Source organism: Nicotiana tabacum, chromosome 11 (assembly GCF_000715075.1).
Source record: "Nicotiana tabacum cultivar K326 chromosome 11, ASM71507v2, whole genome shotgun sequence".
In the NCBI taxonomy this organism is placed as follows: Eukaryota; Viridiplantae; Streptophyta; class Magnoliopsida; order Solanales; family Solanaceae; genus Nicotiana; species Nicotiana tabacum.
The window spans coordinates 108,924,220-108,948,872 of record NC_134090.1 but is presented as its reverse complement, the minus strand read 5'-3'; the positions used below and the strand labels follow the sequence as shown (position 1 = coordinate 108,948,872).

The 24,653-nt window shown below is 37.6% G+C and overlaps 1 protein-coding gene across 8 annotated transcripts; it reads left to right on the top strand.

The window, feature by feature from the left end:
• Window positions 1–221: 221 nt before the first annotated feature.
• Window positions 222–22,477, top strand: LOC107808014 (uncharacterized). Of its 8 annotated transcripts, XR_012696683.1 has the most exons (9): window positions 222–4,771; window positions 5,003–5,390; window positions 15,298–15,433; window positions 16,344–16,425; window positions 16,526–16,701; window positions 17,526–17,663; window positions 17,752–17,891; window positions 18,778–18,879; window positions 22,000–22,477. XR_012696683.1 is itself a non-coding variant. In XM_075225370.1 (8 exons), the coding sequence occupies exons 2-8, from the start codon at window positions 5,252–5,254 to the stop codon at window positions 22,242–22,244; spliced, it is 1,056 nt and encodes a 351-aa protein (XP_075081471.1). In that variant the 5' UTR covers window positions 228–4,771; window positions 5,003–5,251; the 3' UTR covers window positions 22,245–22,477. The 8 variants fall into 8 exon arrangements, 6 of the variants coding, with proteins under 6 accessions (XP_075081474.1, XP_075081471.1, XP_075081475.1 ...); XM_075225370.1 differs by lacking the exon at window positions 18,778–18,879 and having other exon boundaries at window positions 228–4,771; XM_075225374.1 differs by lacking the exon at window positions 18,778–18,879 and having other exon boundaries at window positions 228–4,771; window positions 15,298–15,437.
• The last annotated feature ends 2,176 nt before the right edge of the window (window positions 22,478–24,653 follow it).

Below are 24,653 nucleotides of genomic sequence, written 5' to 3'. Positions count from 1 at the left end.
AAACGACGCGACCATACCAAATCGGTCGTTACATAAAGTGACTTATTTCATCGTTACGTAACGACGAATTTAACGATACGGTACAATAAAATTTAAGTAACAATCAAAATAAACATTGTATTTAAAGTAACAATACGATACGATACCAGTGGTAACACCTATCCAAAATTTTCTGTAAAGAACTGGACTTCAATTGCCATTTGCGCTCGACTTTTACATACCCAAAAAATACGTATAAAAGTCTTAATTTTTGGCTTTCTAACTTTAAACCCAAGACTTCTACTCCTTTACAAAGAGTTTGTATTTTCATTGATTTGGCTCCACAAAAAGTTTATAAGAAAGGCTTTTGCTTATATCTGATTTGCCCAACTTGAAGACGGTGGGCTAAAATACAGAAACATAGTTAAGGTTTTAGGTTGGGGTTTCGTGAAAATGGATAAAAAGAAAGTGGCAGTGCCATTGGTTTGCCATGGTCATTCACGTCCAGTGGTTGATTTGTTCTATAGCCCAGTTACCTCTGATGGGTTCTTCCTCATTAGCGCCAGCAAAGGTATGTCTTTTTGCTCTTTCCTTATTTCCAGTTTGTTTAGTTCAAAAATTAGTTTTTGAGGTCAAAGCAATTAAATTAAATAATTTGGGTTTTCATCAACCGATTTACTTCACTTTTCCAAATATAATTGATGCAAAATAAGAGTAATAATAATAAAGAAATAAATTGAGAGAATAAAGGAAATAGAAATATTATTGATGATTGCATCCTTTCTCCAGTAGGCAAGAAATAGTCTTCCATTAATAGAGAATAGTAAGAGAATTCTATAATTGACAATATGACTTAGTAGAATTTTTGACGGGGATACAAGATATGGAAGGGGGATTTAAATAGTACTATCACTCGTGACCATTTGCATTGTTTAGCTCTTGCGTGTTTCTGTTATTTATTGCATTAATTGCCCGTTACATGATTGATTTGTAACGGTTGAGATAATATTAGTAAATTGCGTGTAATCAACGATTGACTGTTCCTTTCCATATTTGTAGCTGTTAATGACTTTAATCATCAGTGCGGTAGCTATTTTTTATGTTAACCTTGAAGCTAACAGGCACGGTGCATACGCAAACAACCCCGTGATGTTGTTTATACCATCTGAACACGTTATTCTTTTTTGTCGTAATAACTTCCATGGCACCTGTTGTCATGATATAAATTCACGCGCCAAGTTTATTTTCCACTAATACAGATAGTCCTCCACTTTCTGAATATTCTCAACTGAATATTCGGGAAGTGGAGAGTTTATTTATGGCATTGGCAAGAATGTTTTCCCGCCTCTTCCCGAGATAATTATGACATGCTGCGGAAGTGATGAGACATGCGCTTCTCCTTCTATAAATCAAACCTCAAACATAGGCTACAGGCAACGTCACGCGCTCACCCGTGAAATCTGGTCCGAATGACTTCTTCGGTGCGTGTAATTCACGTGCTTTTTATCCGACCACTAGGTTCTGGGTTATTGCAGATCGGAGAGTGGTAGTTGTCCCACACCAGCGGGTGATGACCAATTCACGATATGATAGAGATCCAACGAGATAGAGCTCAACTCCGGCGAAGCCACAGATGTGGCTATGATACCATGTTATCTCATGTACAATCGAAATAACTCTGACATGTATTCTTTAGCGTTATCACTTCTTAGCATACGTATGAAAGTATTAAATTGAGTTTTGACTTTAGCACAAAAGGTAGAAAAGTGAGTAAACGCTTCAGAGCAGCTCTTCATAAAGTAAAACTAGTCATGCGAGAAAAATTATCTACAAAAGTGACAAAATACTTGCGCCCAGTTTTCGAAACAATAGGATATGGTCCCCAAACATCATAATGCACTAGTTCAAAAGCTGACTCTGCTCGCTTATTAACCCCTTGGAGCTAACGAGAAGCGATAGCGTTTTGCAAGTCGATATGACTCACAATCCAATGGGGAGATATTTTGAAACTGAGGACAAATCTTCTTCAACGTAGGCATAGAAGGATGTCCCAATCGACAATGTGCTTCAAATGAAGACACGACACTGGTGCATGCAATAGACCGATGCTCCCATTCATCAAGCATGTAGAGATCACCAGATAAATGTCCTTTAGCAATAATATGCTTCGTTTTAAGATCATGAAATAGACAATGATCGGGATAGAACGAGATAAAACAATTAATATCTACGGTGATTTTACTAATAGAAATCAAATTAAAAGCCAACTTTAGTAGACTTAATACAAATGACAGGGTAATAGAGGAGGTTGGTTTTAAACTTACTTTTATGTTTCAAAATTTGGGAGCAGAATAGAAGATTATCTATTAAAAAAAAATTGGGAACATATTATCTACTAAAAAAAGAGAATTCGAGAGCAAATTGAGTTAGGTACATATCTAGGTGAAGTGCTGATATCATCTAATGTCGTGGCAGACATTCTAACTCGCATACTCCACCAATCTACCATGGTTAAGCATGTAGGTCTCAATTCTCCTGTGGAATACAGAAGAACTAATTTTCCAAATTTGTGATCTCATTTTCAAGATAAAGTTGAACTCCAAGTTACCGAAGGTAGTGGTTGGCAAATGGCTTCATTAGAAGTTGCTATAAAAAGTCTTATCGATCTCTTTTAGTTTTAGCATAGAAGAATTTTGGATTTGAAAGGTTCAACTTAGTTCAACTTTTAGTTAAAAACTAGATTCTGTTCAATCTTGTGGAAGGATGGATTGAGTATACTTTATTTGCTCAAATCCTTTTGACCTTAAAGAAAAAGAGTACCAATCAACAGTCTGAAAAAGTGCGTGTCTATAACCAAACATAACCACCATAACCAGCTTTGGGATGCTATGTTGCGCGGACCCTCCGAAATGGCGCTGCACCCGTGTCGGATCCTCAAAAAATGCATTATTTTTGAAGGATCCGACACGCACCCACTGACATTTTCGGAGAATCCGAGCAACATAGTTGGGATGAGACATTATTTGATTAGGAGCACATATATAAGTTGCTACTTATGGTATGTTGAGAGATATTTATGCCCTGTGCAAATGCCTGTATTGCTTTTGGTTAAAGGGACACTAAGGAGTTTTGGAAAAAAACTGCTGATGATACTTAAATTTAAAATTTAATGATATTTATGCTGCCTGAAGATATAAAACACTTAACAAATGTTGCAAGCACCAAATAGAATTCCTCAATCACTTTTAGCTCTGGAAAATATAACTTACATTGAGATATGTGCTTTATGTGCTAAAATTACCACAATGTACAAGAGCTTTCATGTCGTCTTTGCTGGAATTGCATGAGCTAGAGCAAGCTTGATTCTTCTTGAAGTTACGTCCTCATTTGTTTGCTAATGAATGATCAAATCTTAATCATTCGGATTTCAGTGATTAAGTGTGTTTGTTTTTTAGGTCTGAATTTTTATCATGCAGATCTCAATTATTAAGTGCATTTGTTTTGTTAACAACTACTCAATGGGTTTAAATAGATCTAATAAGACCTATAACAAAGTTCTAATTTCATTGAGATGTTCTTGATTCAAGGATTTCTATAAAGATGGCAGTTCACTGCAACTCCATCCACTTTCACTGCAAACACCATTACCATTGCCGCCACGCACCATTATCAACTTCATGACCGACGCCCACTAAACTACTACCACCACCCACAACTATCCTCAACCACAACGACCACCACTACCAATCATCAGATTCAATTGTCACCACCACTAGCCACCATTTACAATAATCACCACCAACACTATCGTTAACTTTTACTTTCAGCCACCATCACCACTAGCTACTGCCGACAACCACCACTATTAGTCATCACTACCACCGACCACCATATAGTTGTTTTAAAAAATATTTTGTCAATATAGTATTAGATTAATTAGTTTTTTAATTGAATTTTTAGTTAGTAATTTTTAGATAAAGCTTGTGGGATTACACTGGACTGCTGTTGTTGTTTTTGTTGTTAAATTTTAAACAAAGACAAGTTCTATATGTTCAGATGTTGAGAAAATAAATAGTCTTAATTATTTAGTACTCAAAACTTAATACAACGTCTTTAATATTTGGATGCGTATTCAGGTTCAAATGTCTTAATCTTAATACACATCTTATTATTCAGATGTATTCAAATTCTGACATCTTAATCTGAATAGAAACAAGCGGGGCCTAAACTTTTGATATCATTAGTCTGTGAAGAGTAATATGCTTTAGGAACATAGCTACTTAGTCTTTTTATCCAATCATAATTGGTGGAAATTGCACCTTCAGACTAAAGTTAAAGGCAGGAGAATGCATGTTGTTGACTTATCCCACATGGAGCTGTTATCGAAGTGCAAAATATCATTTCTTTTCCTCTTAACTTTAAGAATTTGGAGTCCTGATTCAGTGATCCAATTGTCTCTAGCATAGGAAAGATTTGGTTGTCGTACTTGCTGTTTGAGCAGGGTTGTAAAAAGCGAGCACTTCCTCGCTTACAGCGATAAGTGAAGCGAGGCGAGGTATCTGGCGCTTCTGTTAGCTGAAGCGTAGCAGATTTACAAAAGCGCTCGCTTCCTCTGAAAAAGCGAGAAGCGATGCGAAGCGTAAGAAGCGAGCGCTTCTCTTTATAACTGGGCTACCAACGTATTTAATTAAGAAACTATCTTTTTTTAAAACACCATTAAGCAGCAGCAACAAAGAAAGAAAAAGGCGACCTTTACACTTTTCAACTTCAAGATCATCAAGTTTGGTCCCAGGTATGTGATTTCCTCCTCCTCCTACTTCTTAGTGAAATTTTTTTCCCCTTCAGTTCTTCTTTCTCATTCTTCTTCTGCTTCTTCATTTTGTTGCACTGTTTCAGTGATAAAAAGATTGAAATGCTGCCCATTTTTTCGTTTCAGTTATACTGCCCTTCTTCGTATACTTATTGCATTTTTTTTCATATCCTTTATTCTTAGTTCTTTTTGCCTTTCTTACGTGTTATGTAGTTGTTCTTTAATGGCACCAAAAGAAGATATGAAAGACCCGGCTTGAGTTTACTTTGCAAGAGTTAGCGAGACCAACAAGATGGCAATTGGATGTCTTTTTTGTGACAAGATTTCAAATTGGAAAATCTATCGTCAAAAAGCGCATCTAATCGGTGGTAATCCAAATGTCGCATCTTGTCCTAAAGTTCCGCCGCATGTGAAGGAAGAATTGAAAGCATACCTTCAAAAAAAAGAGAGTTAAAGACTCAAATGCATCATGAACAAGAACTACATAATCTTGATGATGGCGATGATGAAATAGAAGAAGGTGATGATGGTTTGTCGCATCCATTAAAATCACAAAAGCGGGGAAGGATACAAACAATGTCTTCAAGTTGTGGATCTACTGGTAAGACTTGTTAGAGATAGCTATGTAATTGTCCCACATTGGAATAGGAGTAGTATCCCCTTTGTATAGAGTAGCTATAAATAGCACCTCTTGTATTGCATCACACACAATATATCAATATATCATATTTTCTCCCGTGCCTTCTCACATGATATCAGAGCTATCGTGAGAGATTTATCGCTGTGCATAAATTCCAGCAATTCCGGGAAGTAAAATCAGTCACCGGAACCCTTTTTTTCCGGCGACTTTCAAAGTTGTTTTGCGTCTGCTTTGTCTCGGTCAGTGTTGTGCACAAAATCCAACACTACCACAAGAGTAGTCACTGTCCGGCGATCAAATCCCAGTGAAAATCTCCGGCGGTACTGTAGTTGTCCAAATAAAATTTTCCGGCGAAGTTCCAACGTTGCGTGGGCCACCTTCCGGCCATTTTTTGGCGACGACTCTTCTGGACAGATTGTTTCCCTTGCAATTCCGAGCCTACCCATCCAGGTTACACCAAATTCCGACCACTTTTTTTATTTTTCCGGCGTGAATAATGATTTCAAAAGGTTGACTTCCGGCCATTTTTTGAAAAAAGTTCCTTCAGAACAGTTGGGTCTTCTGGTAATTCCGATCCTACCCCTACTGTTTTTATTTCATTCCGACCACTTTGAATATTTTCCGGCTGCAACAGTAACTTTCCAACTGCTACAGTAGTTTACTATTCTGGTTCAGTGTTCCTTACTCTATTTTCAGTGGATTACAGTTGATTATTTCTCTTATTTGGTAATAATTTACAAGATGTCTTTGGGAATTGATGTTTTTGGGTCTAAAAGCATGAGTTCTGGAAACTCTAATGTTATGATTACCTCGGAACCTTTAATGGGAGGTTCAAACTACTTAGCGGGGGCTTCATCTGTCGAGTTGTGGTGTAAAGGTCAAGGTGTGCAAGATCATCTGATTAAACAGTCTAGCGAAGGAGATGAAAAGGCGATAGCGCTTTGGGCAAAAATTAATGCTCAATTATGTAGCATCTTGCGGCGTTCTATTGATTCTAAGTTGATGCCTTTGTTTCGGCCATTCCAGACATGTTATTTGGTTTGGGCAAAGGCTCGTACGTTATACACTAATGATATATCTCGCTTCTATGATGTGATATCACGGATGACAAACTTAAAGAAGCAAGAATTAGATGTCTACTTACTTGGGTCAGGTACAGGCAGTCATGGAGGAATTTGAGACATTGATGCCAGTTTCTGCTAGTGTGTCAAAACAACAAGAGTAGCGACAGAAAATGTTTCTAGTTCTTACACTCGCTGGACTTCCTCATGATCTTGATTCAGTACGAGACCAGATTTTGGCGAGTCCGACTGTCCCTACAGTTGATGAATTATTCTCTCGATTACTTCGCCTTGCTGCAGCACCAAGTCACCCAGTGATTTCATCCCAGATACTTGATTCCTCTGTTCTTGCATCCCAGACAGTGGATGTTCGGGCATCTCAAGCTATGGAGAATAGACGAGGAGGCGGTCGTTTTGGGAGATCTAGACCCAAGTGTTCTTATTGTCACAAACTTGGACACACTCGCGAAATGTGTTATTCCTTAAATGGCCGTCCACCCAAAAATGCCTACGTTGCTCAGAGCGAGACTACAGGTAACCAGGGCTTTTCTTTATCTAAAGAAGAATATAATGAGCTCCTTCAGTATCGAGCAAGTAAGCAAACATCTCCACAAGTAGCCTCAGTTGCCCAGACTGACACTCCTATTGCTGGTAATTCTTTTGCTTGTGTTTCCCAGTCTAGTACTCTTGGACCATGGGTCATGGACTCAGGCGCTTCTGATCATATCTCTGGTAATAAATCACTTTTGTCGAATATTGTATATTCACAGTCTCTTCCTACTGTTACTTTAGCCAATGGATGTCAAACTAAGGCACAAGAAGTTGGACAAGCCAACCCATTGTCTTCTATCACCCTAGATTCCGTTCTTTATGTTCCTAGTTGTCCTTTTAGTCTTGCATCTATTAGTCGTTTGACTCGTGCCCTCAATTGTGGTATATATTTTATTGATGATTCTTTTATTATGCAGGACCGCAGTACGGGACGGACAATTGGTACAGGTCGTGAATCAGAAGGTCTTTACTACCTTAACTCGCTTAGTCCTTCCACAACATGTCTAGTTACAGATCCTCCAGATCTAATCCACAGACGTTTAGGACATCCGAGTTTATCCAAACTTCAAAAGATGGTGCCTAGTTTATCCAGTTTGTCTAGATTAGATTGTGAGTCGTGTCAGCTTGGGAAACATACCCGAGCTTCCTTTACGCGTAGTGTTGAGAGTCATGTAGAGTCTGTTTTCTCCTTGGTTCATTCTGATATATGGGGTCCTAGTAGAGTCAGTTCAACCTTGGGATTTCGTTATTTTGTTAGCTTTATTGATGATTACTCAAGATGTACTTGGCTTTTCTTAATAAAAGATCGTTCTGAGTTATTCTCTATATTCCAGAGTTTTTGTGCTGAAATCAAAAACCAGTTTGGTGTCTCTATCCGCATTTTTCGCAGTGATAATGCCTTAGAGCATGTATCTTCTCAGTTTCAGCAGTTTATGTCTTCTCATGGAATTATTCATCAGACATCTTGTCCTTATACCCCTCAGCAAAATGGGGTTGCAGAAAGAAAGAATAGGCACCTTATTGAGACTGCTCGCATACTTCTAATTGAGTCTCGTGTTCCGCTGCGTTTTTGGGGCGATGCAATTCTCACAGCTTGTTATTTGATTAATAGGATGCCTTCATCTCCCATCAAGGGTCAGATTCCACATTCAATATTGTTTCCCCAGTCAGCCTTATACCCTCTTCCACCTCGGGTTTTTGGGAGCACATGTTTTGTTCATAACTTAGCCCCGGGGAAAGATAAGTTAGCTCCTCGTGCTCTCAAGTGTGTCTTCCTTGGTTATTCTCGTGTTCAGAAGGGATATCGTTGTTATTCACCTAATCTTCATAGGTACCTTATGTCAGCTGACGTCACATTTTTCGAGTCTAAACCTTTCTTCACAACTGATGTCACTTCTGCTGACCACCATGACGTATCTGAGGTCTTACCTATACCGACTTTTGAGGAGTTTAGTAATCCTCCTCCACCTTCAACCACAGAGGTTTCACCCATACCAACTTTTGAGGAGTCCAGTGTTATCCCTCCTAGTTCCCCAGCCACAGGAACACCACTCTTGACTTATCATCGTCGTTCGCGCCCTACATCAGGCCCATCTGGTTCTCGTCCTGCACCTGACACGGCTCCTACTGCGGATCCTGCTCCTAGTACACCGATTGCACTTCGAAAAGGTATACGGATCACACTAAACCCTAATCCTCATTATGTTGGTTTGAGTTATCATCGTCTGTCATCTCCCCATTATGCTTTTATATCTTCATTGTCCTCGGTTTCCATCCCTAAGTCTACAGGTGAAGCATTGTCTCATCCAGGATGGCGACAGACTATGAGTGACGAGATGTCTGCTTTACATACAAGTGGTACATGGGAGCTTGTTCCTCTTCCTTCAGGTAAATCTACCGTTGGTTGTCGTTGAGTTTATGCAGTCAAAGTTGGTCCTGATGGCCAGATTGATCGACTTAAGGCACGTCTTGTTGCCAAAGGATACACTCAAATATTTGGGCTAGATTACAGTGATACCTTCTCTCTAGTGGCTAAAGTGGCATCAATTCGCCTTTTTCTATCCATAGCTGCAGTTCGTCATTGGCCCCTCTATCAGTTGGACATTAAAAATGCCTTTCTTCATTGTGATCTTGAGAATGAGGTTTATATGGAGCAACCACCTGGTTTTATTGCTCAGGGGGAGTCTCGTGGCCTTGTATGTCGCTTGTGTCGGTCACTTTATGGTCTAAAGCAGTCTCCTCGAGCCTGGTTTGGTAAGTTCAGCACGGTTATCCAGGAGTTTGGCATGACTCGTAGTGAAGCTGATCACTCTGTGTTTTATTGCCACTCTGCTTCAAGTCTATGTATTTATCTGGTAGTCTATGTTGATGATATTGTTATTACGGGCAATGATCAGGATAGTATTACTAATCTGAAGCAGCATCTCTTCCAGCACTTTCAAACTAAGGATCTAGGCAGATTGAAGTACTTTCTAGGTATTGAGGTTGCTCAATCTAGCTCAGGTATTGTTATTTCTCAAAGGAAATATGTGTTAGACATTCTTGAGGAAACAGGAATGACAGGTTGCAGACCTGTTGACACGCCGATGGATCCGAATTCTAAACTTCTGCCTGGACAGGGGGAGCCGCTTAGCGATCCTGCAAGCTATAGGCGGCTGGTTGGTAAATTAAATTATCTCACAGTGACTAGACCCGACATTTCTTATCCTGTGAGTGTTGTAAGTCAGTTTATGAATTTTCCCTGTGATAGTCATTGGGATGCAGTTGCCCGCATTATCCGGTATATAAAATCGGCTCCAGGTAAAGGATTACTGTTTGAGGATCGAGGTCATGAGCAGATCGTTGGGTACTCGGATGCTGATTGGGCAGGATCACCTTCTGACAGACGTTCTACGCCTGGATATTGTGTTTTAGTAGGAGGAAATTTGGTGTCCTGGAAAAGTAAGAAACAGAATGTAGTTGCTCGGTCTAGTGCAGAAGCAGAATATCGAGCAATGGCTATGGCAACATGTGAACTAGTCTGGACCAAACAATTGCTCAAGGAGTTGAAATTTGGTGAAATCAATCGGATGGAACTTGTGTGCGATAATCAAGCTGCACTTCATATTGCATCAAATCCGGTGTTTCATGAGAGAACTAAACACATTGAGATTGATTGTCACTTCGTCAGAGAAAAGATACTCTCAGGAGATATTACTACGAAGTTTGTGAGATCGAATGATCAATTTGCAGATATTTTCACCAAGTCCCTCACTAGTCCTCGCATTGATTATATATGTAACAAGCTCGATACATATGATTTATATGCTCCGGCTTGAGGGGGAGTGTTAGAGATAGCTATGTAATTGTCCCACATTGGAATAAGAGTAATATCCCCTTTGTATAGAGTAGCTATAAATAGCACCTCTTGTATTGCATCACACACAATATATCAATATATCATATTTTCTCCCGTGCATTCTCACAAGTCCTATAGATTGTTATTTTTCGCAAAAATCAGGAGATATGGGAGGGAAAAGTGGTAATCCTCAAATTGATGCCAAAGCGATTTTGAGGGATAGTGCAGTTGCAATGTTTGCGCGGTGGATGTATGATGCAGGTTTTCTTTTTAATTATGTTAATTATACTGACACTTTTTTTGCTTTTATTGAGGCCGTAGGCCAATATGGTCCAGGAATGAAGCCTCTAACTTATCGAAGTTAGAGGTCCATATCTAAAAAAAGAAGTGGAAAAGACTAACAAAATCGTGGAGGAGCACAAAGTAGAATGGAACAAGTTTGGTTGTTCCATTATGATGGATAAGTGGACGGTAAGAAATGGAAAAATAATCATCAATATCTTGGTGAATTCTCCTAAGGGAAGCTTGTTTCTTGAGTCCATTGATGCAAGCCACTCTTCTACTGATTCAACCAAAATGTACTCTTTGTTCAAGAGTACAATAAACTCTATTGGAGCAGAAAATGTTGTTCAAGTTATCACGGACACCGGTGGTGAAAATGTTAAAGCTGGTGATTTGATGTCTGTAGAGTACCCGCATATTTATTGGACTCCGTGTGCAACACATTGCATTAGTTTGATCTTCGGTGACATTTTTAGGGAAAAACCCTTCAGTTCAGTCTTTAATCAGGCAATTAGAGTGCATTACTATATTGTTCAAAGGCCTTTTTTATTGAATATGATAAAGAGATTCACTAAACAAAGAAGCTTGGTGAAATCTGCAAAGACAAGATTTGCTACTGCTTTCTTGACTTTGCATAGGATGTATGAGCAAAAAAACAATTTGAAGAAGTTGTTTGTTTCAGATAAGTATACTAACAGTGCCTATGGAAGGGAAGCTCGAGGGAGAGAATCTGCAGATATTATGCTTTCTACTTCATTCTGGAATAATGTGGTTCATGCATTGAAGATTGGTGGTCTTTTAGTTAAAGTGCTTTGTTTGGTAGATGGGGAGCAAAGACCGCCAATGGGCTACTTTTACGAAGCAATGGATAGGGCAAAGAAGGCTATTCGAGACTCTTTTATTGATCCAAGAAAATATAAAAGAGTCTTTGAGATCATAGATAAAAGGTGGAGCAGTCAGATTCATCACCCTTTGCATGCAGCTGGACTTGTTTTGAACCCGGAACTGTTTTATGGCAATGAAGAATGGATTATAGGAGATGAAGAATTGTGGAATGGATACATTAAATGTATTGAGAAGTTGATACCTGAAGAGTCCATGCAAGATAAAATAACAGAGCAATTTAGTACTCATAGGAATGTTGAGCAACTTTTTAGAAAAAACATGGCTATTAGACAAAGAAAGATGAAGTCACCAGGTGAGCGAGTGCTTATATGTTGCTTTATAGTTAATAAGTTATTTCTTTATAAATATTATGTTTTGAATAATTGTTTTGGTGGAAGCAATATGGCCATTCCACTCCAGAATTACAAAAGTTTGCCATCAAGGTTTTAAGTCTAACGTGTAGCTCAGCCGGGTGTGAAAGGAATTGGAGCGTGTTTGAACATGTAAGAACTAAGAAGAAAGATTTAGTAGTATATTGAGATTATTAAATTATATCTCAATTGTCCTAATCTTACTAATTATTTATTATTTGCAGATTCATACCAAAAAGAGGAACAAACTAACCTTGAAGTGTCTCAATGATCTAGTTTTCATAAGTACAATAGAACATTGAGGCGTCGTTACAACGCTCACAATGTAATTGATCCAATTAGTTTGGACAACATCGATGATGCTAATGAAAGGCTAACTGGAGTCTCGGAAGATCATGTAGATGAAGATGTATTTGAGGAAACTTTTGATTTCACTTGGGGTGATGTTGCGGAGACGCGTGAAATTGGGGAGAGGATTTTTGGTTTGAGGGGGAGTACCTCAACTTCAAGCTCACAGAGGAAAGGAAAAGAAGCAGCTACCTTGTCCCTAGTTGATGAAGAAGAAGTTGAAGAAGATGACGAGCAATATAATAATAATAGTAGAATACAAGAATTTGACAATCTAGTAGAAGAATAGGATGCTCATTTTGTGCTTTAATTGATGCTACTCTTTACTTTTTACATTGAAGTATTGAACATTTGCTTACAGTTACATGTGTTGTCTATGCAATATTTATTTTAATATTTTTGTTTAAATTCCGCTTCACTTCAAAAATGCGAGCGCTTCGCTTCTCGCTTCTCTCTTTAAGCGTAAAGGGGGTTGTCGCTTTTCCTCGCTTCACGCTCTTCACAACACTGTGTTAGAGTTGCCAAAGAAGAATTGGTTCTTTAAGGGAAAGGGTATTTCAAATTTTAATATATGTGGCTTCAACATGTGGGATTCAATATGACTTTTTAGAAATGTTGGATGATTGTGAAAAATGATATTCTGACAACAAGTAGATTATTTTCATTGAAAAGGGTCATCAATTAAGAGGAGCTTCAATGCTACATTTATAGCTCTCATCCCCAAAAAGAGAGGAGCTCTGAACATAAAAGATTATAGGCCCATCAGTCTATTGGTGAATTGGGGAATGTATATAAGATCATAGCTAAAACTTTAACTGAAATATTAAAAAGGGGTTATGAATAAATTGGCGTCAGGCAATCGAAATGCCTTCATAATAGGAAGACAAATTGGAGATGCTTAACGGGTGGCAAATGAATGCCTTGATTATATTAGTTAGAAATGAAGAAGAAACGGGTGATATATAAGTTGGAGCTAGAGATTCTTGTGACCATGTTAATTGGTCTTTTCTTCTTGACATTATGAGGCAAATGAAGTTTGGTGAAAAATGCATCTAATGGATTAGAACTTGCATTTCTACCGTAAGATTTCAGTCTTAATAAATGGGAGTCCAGAAGGTTTTTTAAGTCCCAAAGGGGACTTAGACAGGGAGATTCATTGTCTCTTTTTGTTTGTTTGTTTTGTTCTAGTAATGGAAGTCTTAAGCAAAATGCTAAAGAAAGCTTCTAATAGTGGATGTATAAAGGGTTTTGGGATTGAAGATAATGGAAGAAACGTTTTGGAGGTCGGTCATATATAATATGCGGATGACACTCTGGTGCTCTATGAAGCTGATAAATGGCAATTCATATATGTGAGCATAATTTTGCTTGCTTTTGGGGAAATTTCTGGTTTAAAGATACATCTAAGAGTAGTGTGTTCTTTGTTAGTGCTGATGAGTGTATAGAAGAGGTTGCTGATATATTGGGTTGTAGTATTGGAAAGTTCCTTGCTACTTATCTGGGATGGCCTTTGGGAGCCAAAAGATGTGATGTTAGTATGTGGCTAGGAGTTGTTAATAAGCGTGAACGGAAATTATCAGCACAGAAGAAGCTATACCTATCAATTGGAGGAAGTTTAATTTTGGTTTACAGTGCATTGGATGGGATTCCAACTTATTTAATGTCTTTGGTTCCTATTCCATCAGAAGTGGAAAAAAAGATTAACAAATTGAGGAGGGATTTTATTTGTGAAGGAAATGCTGAGAACAGGAAGATTCATTTGGTAAATTGGGAAAAAATTACAAGATGTAAATAAGAAGGGGAAGGAAGGGATTAGGGGTTAGAGATCTAAAAGTGCATAATAAGAGTCTCTCATGCAAATAGTTGTGGAGATGGAATGATAATAGAGAAGCTATCTGGAAAAATGTTATACAAGTTAAGTATGGTAGAGAAGGTGTTTTGTGTCCAAATTAAATATCCTCATGGACAATGTTTTTGAGAGCGTGAAGCGTAGAAAAGTGACAAGGGCTTGATTCGGTTAAAGCGTGAAGCAAAGTGAAATTTTAGAAATACCAAAATAAATCTTAGAGCACATGAAAAAAAAAAGAGAGAAGAAGACAAATAGAATTTAGTTAAATTAACAAACTGAAAAAAAAGAAAAAATAGAATAATATAAAAATTCAATTTTAACTTAAACAAAGTGAAAAAAAAACAGCAGAGCATCTATTAAAATAACAGTTAGAGTACATGAAGAGAAACAGGAGAAGAAGATAAATAAATAAATAAATAAATTCAATAAAACTAAGAATTGAAACAAAAAGAAAAAGAAATAATTTAAGTTTCAATTAGTAAATTAACAAAGTGAATGATAAATGGACCTCAGGCCTAACTCAACCCCAAAAGCTTGCTTATGAAGTGAGGATTGCTCAAGACCATATAAGGAGATCAAGGACCTTAAATCCCACCGATGTGAGACAACTCAATACCCCCCTCACGCCCAGGCCTACAAACTGGAGAGTGGACAACATAAATGGGGGCCCAACGTCGTTAATTATTGGGATGAGCCTGACTCTAATACTATGATAAATGGACCTTAGGCCTAACTCAACCCCAAAAGCTAGCTTATTAGGTGAGGATTGTCCAAGACCATATAAGGAGACCAAGGACCTCAAATCCCACCGATGTAGGACAGCTCAACGGTGAAAAGAAAGACACAAAACTACACTAGGTTTTTTGTTGTTGTTGTTGAACAGAAAGACACAGCGACAGACACAACAGAGAAACAAAGTGATCATTATTTTTGATTTTGTGGACTTGATAGACTGTCTTTGTGTATCATCAAGTCCCCTTTGTAAACTTCTTGGTACCTTGTTGGTACATTTTCTATTGTTAAAACACCTTACCTTATCATAATAAAAAAACAAGTTAATATGGAACCTCATGTAATGTTATAACTGACAAAGTTTGACAATGATTTTGGACACTAGCTTAAGGTTAGCTATATTTCCATAGCTTTGAATGTTACAGTAGAGTATTTCATTTATGTACGTCAGATTCCAGCCCAATGCTTAGAAATGGTGAGACTGGAGATTGGATTGGAACATTTGAAGGACATAAAGGAGCAGTATGGAGTTGCTGCTTGGACACAAATGCATTGCGTGCTGCATCTGGCTCTGCTGACTTCTCTGCGTATGTAAATCTCTGTGGCACTTTCTATCTCACTTTAATTATCATGAACCCGTGTATTGCCCTCCCAAGATGTTTTTGTAACTATCATTGGGAGGGGGGGGGGGTTGTGAGTGAGGAGCTGATAATCCTTCTGTTGTTGATGGTTGTTATGGAAGTCATGACTTGAATTTTCTGCATCTCTTTTCTTTAGAAGTTGTTCTGATGTCATTTTTGTATATATTTAAGCCTATATTTTCTATATGGATAGCATTTCAGTATTCATAAATGTGTGAAATCCTGAGAATATTTTTTGGTGTATATGGTCAGAAAGGAACAACAGATGTTTTGAAGGTTTATCAACTCCAAATCATTCCCTCAAGGGTAGTTGTCTTTTGTATCTTTATAGTTGGCATTACCTTTCCCCCTTAGATTCTCCTGACAACTTTTTGAACTTCGTTAGCTCCCTGGTACTAGAATAGTCTTTTTGTAATTGAGCTAACAGTGTCTTTTTTGCTTCCATAACTTTTGTATTATTATGCATCTTCGTGATGCCAGCAATGAAATCTATTATTACTTCATAAAAAAAAAAATAGTTGCAACCATCTCAACTTACGGCAAAAAGAAAAGAAAAAGAAAAGGTTGAAATGATCTTGCTTTTTGTATTTATGCACTTACTGTTGGTGTTTTAGCCCAGTATGACTTGTTAACCCAATGTTTGGTCTGAGAAAATTAATCTAATAAGTCTAGGACTGATTCTGATAAGATGAGTCCTATGCCCTGCACTTCCATGTACAGCTTTAGGCTTCGTAATAGGTTTTCTGTACTGTTTTTCACCCTATTGCTCCTTTCATAAGGAAAAGATGGAGGAATTAACAAGTTTAGTAGTGCCTCTGTTGAAAAATATGACTTTTGTAATGTAATTTTACCACAGAAAAATTTGGGATGCGTTAACTGGGGATGAACTGCATTCTTTTGCGCATAAGCACATTGTTCGAGCCTGTGCTTTTTCCGAGGTATATAGACCAAGCTCCATGCTACGTTTGTGCTATAAAGCATCATTTCTTTAATATTTCTCAACTTTCCACTTCTATTGCTTTTATTTTTCTGGAACAGGATACTAATTTTCTACTTACTGGTGGAGTGGAGAAAGTTTTGCGCGTATATGATATGAATCGCCCTGATGCAGCTCCTCGAGAAGTGGCTAAGACTCCTGGATCAGTCAGAGCTGTTACATGGCTTCACAGTGATCAAACAATTTTAAGTTCCTGTACTGACAGTGGAGGTGTTAGGTATGGTTTTTCAGTTCAACAGAAATATGCCAAAATTCTAGTCTTATGATCTCTTCGAAGTTTCTATAGGATGACTACCTTTGCGTTTAGGCTGGCATTCTTTATTGAAAAATACCCAGTATTTGAATTAGGTTTGCATTCTTTACTAAGAAGCTTTTCCCAGAGATACCTCCTACCTTCCTTGCTCTTTCTTCTCCTTCTTCTTTTTTGGTTGAGGGAAGGCGTTTCAGAATTTTACACATTGCCGTGCTCTTGCTTGAGAGTAGCATATTCTTGTGGAAGGGTTTTGATAGAAACCTTTATTAGCACAGAAACCTTTTTTTTATGTGATCGTGTGTTCCTTTATTGTAAGTTCTCAAATGATAGGTTTTTTGGCTGCAAATATGCTGCCTTGCTTGATCTAGGTGGATACACCACCCTTGCATAGTCACAAAAAGAATAAAAAATAGGTGAAAGGAGAAAGTGAAACCTTTACAACAACGGTCATCTAGTTGCTGAGTATTGGGAATATGTTCTGCAATTTAAAATAATTGTTGACAGAGTATTTCATGCTGGTGTGTGTATAATGCTCATCTATTGATGTCAGTCTGAAGCAGCTTGTGGGTATTCTCGCATTGATGTATGAGTATTGTTTATTGAGTTCCTTTTCCCCTTTGAAGAGTTTACCCCTTTGTACAGTGAGAAATCCTAATTGCTTCCACAAAAAGTCAGTATAGCCACCTTTACTCTTGCTCTTGTATATTTAATCATTTGATATTGAGAGATCATAACAGGGTCTCTAGGCATCCATTGTGTTACGCCAATTAAAATTCTTGTATATGCAGACTGTGGGATGTGAGAACTGGGGATATAGTTCGTACGCTTGAGACAAAGTCCCCTGTGACTAGTGCTGAAGTGAGTCAAGATGGTCGTTACATTACAACTTGTGACGGATTCAGTGTCAAGTTTTGGGATGCAAATCAGTAAGTTCACTACCAAAATTTTCCTATGAAAAGGGATTTAATAGGTCTATTGCCTTTAGTAATGTTGCTTATCATTATCTTTTTGAAGCTTTGGATTGGTGAAGAGCTACAACATGCCATGCACTGTAGAATCAGCTTCCTTGGAACCAAAATATGGGCTCAAATTTGTTGCTGGAGGAGAAGACATGTGGATTCGTGTTTTTGATTTCCACACTGGTGAAGAGCTTGGTATGTGTTCCAAACTCTCTGCATCTACAAAAAAAAAAAAAAAAAAAAAAAAGAAGAAAAAATAGTTATGTTAATATGATGTTAAGGATTTTATTAAACTTTGGGTCAGTCAAGTTCAGTTAAACTTGTTTTTTTTTGGGGGGGCTAATATACGACTAGGCAGCGTGCCTAATGGTTGTTTTTATTCATAACCCAAATTAAAAAACATTCAGTACATAATGTTCAAAATTAGAACTAGCAACAATAAGAAAAGCTATAACCAATAGAGTCAATATGAAACTCTTAACTTGGTTTTATGCAATGAGCTAGTAAAGCATGCTAAAAATTGAAAATTTTCATAGCTAGAAACTGGCTCAATGTACTCCATCATGCTGCCATATCTCCTTATCATCCTGTGGTCATTGTATCCTCCTCGAACTGATTCCCTAAAGCACGAAATGGTTGTATCATGCATCATGTGACAAACAACAACAACAACAACAACAACAACAACAAACCCAGTTTGATCCCAACATGCGGGGTCTGGAGAGGGTAGTCTGTACGGAGACCTTACCCCTACCTAATGCAGGTAGGGTAGTCTGTACGTATCATGCATCATGTGAAAATTGCATAAATATACCCTGCAAAAACCTGTATAGTGGCAGCAGCAGTACGCCTACTCTAGCCAGCTGCTTTCTTCTAGGAAGTATCCCCATCCACCTAATCCTGTGACTGCCAGATGATGTACATTTTGACCATTTACTGGACTCCTCCCTTCTTGCATATTGTTCTTCACATATCCGACATAGAATCCATTAGGCAGATTCAGCATGTTTGAATAAACTCGTTTGCTTCCAATCATCATGTCCGACCATAAGCATATTTCGTTTCATTGTTCTGATCTCAGGTTTGGACAAAGTGACTTATCCAGATTAAGGATTTTCTTCCCTTGTACTGGTAATTCACCAAAATTCTGGAACACTATATCACCTACATGATCGAAGGCAAGGTCAGTGATAAAATCAGATGTGTGTTGCCTTCTCTAATTGTATGATGTATCTGCACATGTTGGCCCCTTTTGAGCTTCTGGATAGCTGATACAATTGTAGTTATACTCCATGGAACCTCTCATATACCATCCAGAACCTTCTTAAGTACCAGAGAGTCAGTCTCTATAATGAGAGGTGTCAAACCGATGCACCACACAGAATTGTAAACCTTCCTTGACTGCTAAAGCTTCTGCTAACATCGTTTCTTGGAAATCCACAGCCTTGGCAAATATTAAATCACCATGGGAGTTTCTGACACAGAATCCTATAGCACTCCTACCAGGATTGCCTCTACTGGTACCATCTGAATTACATTTATAGCTCTCAGGAGGAGGAGGTGACCAGTAGACAATCTTAGGGGTTGTTTGGTTGTGGAACTAACGGGATAGTAGGGGGATTAAATAGTGACGAGATTATTTAGTGGATATATTTTTATTGGTAGATATTTGGTTCATTGGACTAAAGATGGGATATACGGGGTATAATATAAAACATGTGTTTGGTGTATACTAGATAAGTTGGGATAAATTTTTATTTCCAATTTTAGCCTTGGACTCTTTAAAGGATTTTGGGGGGAAGAGCCTTGGAAAGGGTCATCTTTATCATTATATTGTTTTATCCCGGGATTAAGTAATCTCGGGATTATTACTCCACCCTCAATGTGGGATAGAATAATACTGCAATTGTGGTATAAATTAATCCGGGATTGCTGCGGATTCGAAAATTCAACCAAATGTGGAATAAAATAATCCCGTACCTAATCCCGAGATTATTATCCCTTATCCCACCAACCAAACAACCCCTTAGTGCTTAGCGCTGGTTTGTAAGCTTCAAAGAAAGCATTCATATCAGGCCATGATCTGGGGATAGATTGGAGTCAAGGATACCTGTACTTTGCCAACTGATATAGTAAGTTATTGATTTTGCTTAAACCATTCTAGTAAAAGTGACCCTTTCCCCATGCCTTGAAGTATTTCTCCTTGTCCACAATTGCCTTAACATGATTGATGGAACTGCCTGGTACAATGGCTTCAATTTAACAACTGCCTTTGCATTCCACCACCCCATGATAGCAGCTTTTAACTGGATGGGAGGAAAAGACAAACCAGCAGTCCACAGAATAATTCCAAATTCTAATAGCAACTGCACTTGTTAAGAAGGATGTGCTAAAGTTTCTTGTTGAGGTGAAATACAGCAGCTGCATCTTGAAGGGTTAGCAAACTGCATCCTCATTAGAATATCATCTGTTGGTAATTTGGCCTTTCACAATATCCACATAAAGAATGAAATTTAAAAAGTAAAGTCCTTTCAACCACATTGTTTCATAATAAATTGTACCTCTTCCCTGTGTCTAATATACTGCCAAGCACTCTTCACAGTAAACTGTCTATTTGCTGTTAGCTTCCACCTTGCTTTGTCAAAATGATCTTGTTCATAAATCAGCTTAACATCATTCAAGATATGCTCAGCAATCTCCTCAGATACCAGATGTTTAATTTCCTGTCCAGTCCCCATTTTCTGTCAAATCTGCTCTTCTTCAATAATATACTCAGCAAGGACCACATGATATAGTGCTCCCAATTGTGTCCAGTTATCACACCAATAGGTTGAGAAACCACATTTTTGAGAAACCGCATTTCACTTCCCACCATATTTCTTGTTCTATAAGATCTCTAGCTGAAAGAATCTTCTTCCACACATTGTGAACCTCCCTTCCACTGTACTAGTGTAGGAGCATCTTTCTTGTAGTACTTGTTCCACATAAAATTTGTCCACAATTTTGTGGTTCAAAACTCCACCATAATTTAGAGAACGATGCAGTTGACACATCAAATAATGATCTAAAGCCCAGCCCTACTTCATTTGTAGGTAGACAGAGAGACTGCCATGTATCCTAATGCCTACGTCTACCTTCTTCCTTGTTACGCCAAAAGAACTTTGCAAAAATCTTGTGAATATCATTGATAAAATGTACTTAGGAGGGTCTATTGCTGATAGTAATTGGATAGGGCATGCTTTATAAAACTTGTTTGATCAACATTGCTTTCCCACCAACTGATAATGGTTTGCCTTTCCAAGAACTTAATTTGTTGTTCACTTTCCCAATTAATTTCTTCCTTCTGCCACATGTAATTGGACACCCAAGATAAGTAAAAGGGAAGGTTCCAAATGAGAAACCAGTTACTTCCTCAACCTGTTGAGACCACAGACTAGCCACTTTTTCATGTAAAAAATTTTCCTTACTAACCTTCTGCCCAGAGGCCTGCTCATAATCAGATAGTACTTTAATAATCAATTGCAGTGAATCAGCTGAAGTGAAAATATTGGTGTGATCAATATATGCCAAATGGTTAATCTTTGTGCTCAATTTTGGTATCCCATAACCTTTATGCTCATTGTGATTGTGTAATGCATTCAAACCCCTTGATAAATTTTCCGCAGCTATAATGAAAAGAGTAGGTGACAATGGATCACCTTGTTTGACCCCTCTTGATAATTTGAGGAAACTTTTATCTTGTCCATTAATAAATATAGAATACCAGTTATTGGACAATAATCTTCATACCATGTCTATGAAGATTTCACAGAATCCCAATGCCCTCATATAACGACCCGACCAGTCGCTTTGAACTTTTAACGTTCCATGCGGTGGTTTGAGGTCTTGAGTAGTTTCATATTATGTACTATGATTTGCGTGTATGGTCGCTTTCGATTTTCGAGCGATTCGTGATTGATTTGGAAGAATGGTTCTCATTTTAGAAGCTTTAAGTTGGAAGAGTTGACCAAGTTTGACTTTTGCGTGTATGTACTATGATTTGACCAAGTTTCATATTATGTACTATGATTTGCGTGTATTTATCTCGGATCGTAGTTTTGATTGTTCCGTTAGGTCCGGATGGTGATGTTGGACATAGGCGTATGCCCGGAATTGGATTCGGAATATTTATGGTTTCGTTTTAGACCACAAGTTTGAGAAGTTTTGAAGTTTTTCATAAGTCTTTTTCTTTTTAAACTCCATGCCTAGTATAAAATGGGACGGAGAGAGCAATAGTTACTAACTGACCCTTGGTTGATTGCAGCATGCAACAAGGGGCATCATGGTCCTGTGCACTGTGTCCGATTTGCTCCTAGTGGAGAATCATATGCTTCAGGATCTGAAGATGGAACAATCAGAATATGGCAAACAGGGCCTCTGACAAATGATGATGTTGATATGACAACAAACGGAAAAGTGAAGGTTTCTGCAGAGGAGGTTTCACGCAAAATTGAGGGCTTCCAGATCTCAGACGAGAGGAAAATCAAGGAGGAGGATCTAGCTGATTAGGTAGGTGGCATGTTAACCAGTTTATGATGTAATATTAGTATCATCTGTGAGCAAGTTCCATTTGGATCTTTGCCCCTTATTTTTTGGATCGTTTTCATAGAATAGACTTTTGGTCGTTTTTCAAATTTAGATTACTGGTATTTCACTATTTTTGAACTTGATGTGCTATCATCTTAGCTTGTTTTGGAACATTGTTGTTTGATATCATCAAGACAGGTCATGTCGGATACACCTATAACAAAGTGCATGTTTCGCTTATCTTTTTAGCTCAGCCCGTAAAGGAACTACGAGTGATGTATAGTTTTTCTCGAGCACTATTTACTCCCCTATTAATAAAAAGCAGTTTTATCTGGTTGTGTTTTAGGTTCAACATGATTCTGGTTCTAATCGAACTGATCTTGACATGGTTTTTCTGAGGGGCTTTAATTTAATATACAATTCACAATATAATTCTTTTTGAAGTTAGGTATTGTGTCCGCTTGTTTAAATCTTTAGCCTCTCACGTAGTTTCCAATTTGTAATTTGCTAAAGCTCATCAAAATCGAAAAAGTGAAAAACCATCATAGTTAGAGGAATCGTGACAATTCTAGTTGCAGTAGTTGAATATTTATTTAGCGTTAAAGACATTCGGAATCTCAATTATCTATCTTGTGCTCGAAAAGATCCCTCACTTCCTTGGCAGCACCTCGAGGTGCATTTAGTTGTCTCACATGAAATGAGGGTTGTTCCCCACTCCATGGCATGACACCTTTTGCTCATCCATTCTGCCCGTCTAGGCAAATTTTTCGAAATGATACCTTTATTTCCGTGTCTTCTAGTTACTTCATCGCCTACTTTGATTTCACATTTCGGTGAAATATATACATAAATCATTTTAGGATTATAAATAGAATCACCCCTTTTTGGGTCCACCTCACATTAATAACTCGACCCCTGCCACCTATAGGTACTTTTAGATAAGTTTCTGTTGAAGTAGATACCTGAACACCAAGTATAGCTCGTCACAAACTATCTTCCGGGATATACGACGATTCTTCCACGACTTGGAGTGTTAATGTACATACTAAATTAAAATATCATCCGTCTTAAATTATAAATAACTCTAAATATATCTTTTACACTCAAGTGGTATTGTACTTGCTCGTAGCTACCCTTGGCATGCCATTAATATTCGTTATCGCACTTTAAATACATAAAACCTTACAAAATGTTCAGAGGCGCTGCCTTACGACAAATTAATGAGTATTTAAAAAGATTGTAACAAACAGTGATTTTGTGATCCCAGATAATACACAGAGGGATTTCAAAATCTCATAGTTTAGACATGAGAACATGGCATATTAATCAACTATAATTTGTGTTACACTATTTCTAATCCAAAATCCAATTTGTGTTAAACCCGAGTATATAGTCTCATATCCTGCATAAGATGCTAATATTAAGATTTTGATATAAAATTATAAGAATATCTTTTAACTGAAATTATTCGTTATTTGTCTTTTAAATACAAATAAACAAGGAAAAACCTTATAAATGTTGTATATAGTATTATTTATTAGAGCAAGGTTATGAAAAAAGAATATGTTTTTAATTTATTACGATGACATTTACTCGAACATATATTGTTTATCATTGTATAATGCAGACCATACTGTCTGTCATCGCACTTTAGCTAGATTAAAAATACAAACATGTGCAAGCCACATTATCTAAGTAAAACTTCTAACATTTGAAGAAAGCACTGAACCAAACTATTCACAAAGTTCTTTACAAATGCTTTATTATACATTTGATATAGCTGTTATATAAAGAGTTTCTAGCGTTAAACTTTTCAAAGTAGTCATAGTAAAAGGTTTACTAAATGAAGCTATATTTCTTTTTCTATAAAATGATTTGGTTGCTTGAAAAAATAATATCTCACCCGATTTTGATGTAAGTCAACATCTATAACTCTTAATACACTAAATTCCAAGCGAAAATATCAATTATCATCTAATACAATTGTAGACATCGAAATTTTAACGGATCAACCTAAATTTTAAATTTAAGATACTACAAGACGGCTCTTGAAATTCTAGGAGTCTATTAGGGTTGCTTGGAGGCTACTCTACCAAAACCCTGACTTGGAGGCTACTCTACCAAAACCCTGACTTGGAGGCTACTTTACATCAACCGTAGGTCACTCCTATGAAAAGGGTTACATATTTCCTTAAAGAATATCTCGCAAATGGAGATCATCTCAGCAATTCCATAAACTCTCGAAATATGCTCAAAGAGATCAAATATGAGATCTCCGAAATTCCATAAAACTCTTGGAATATTCATTAAGAGATCAAAGACATGTCAATATGTCTTGCTCAAAGTCCTACGTTCGAGAAATACACCGCTAGGGCCCTCGAATCACGTAGA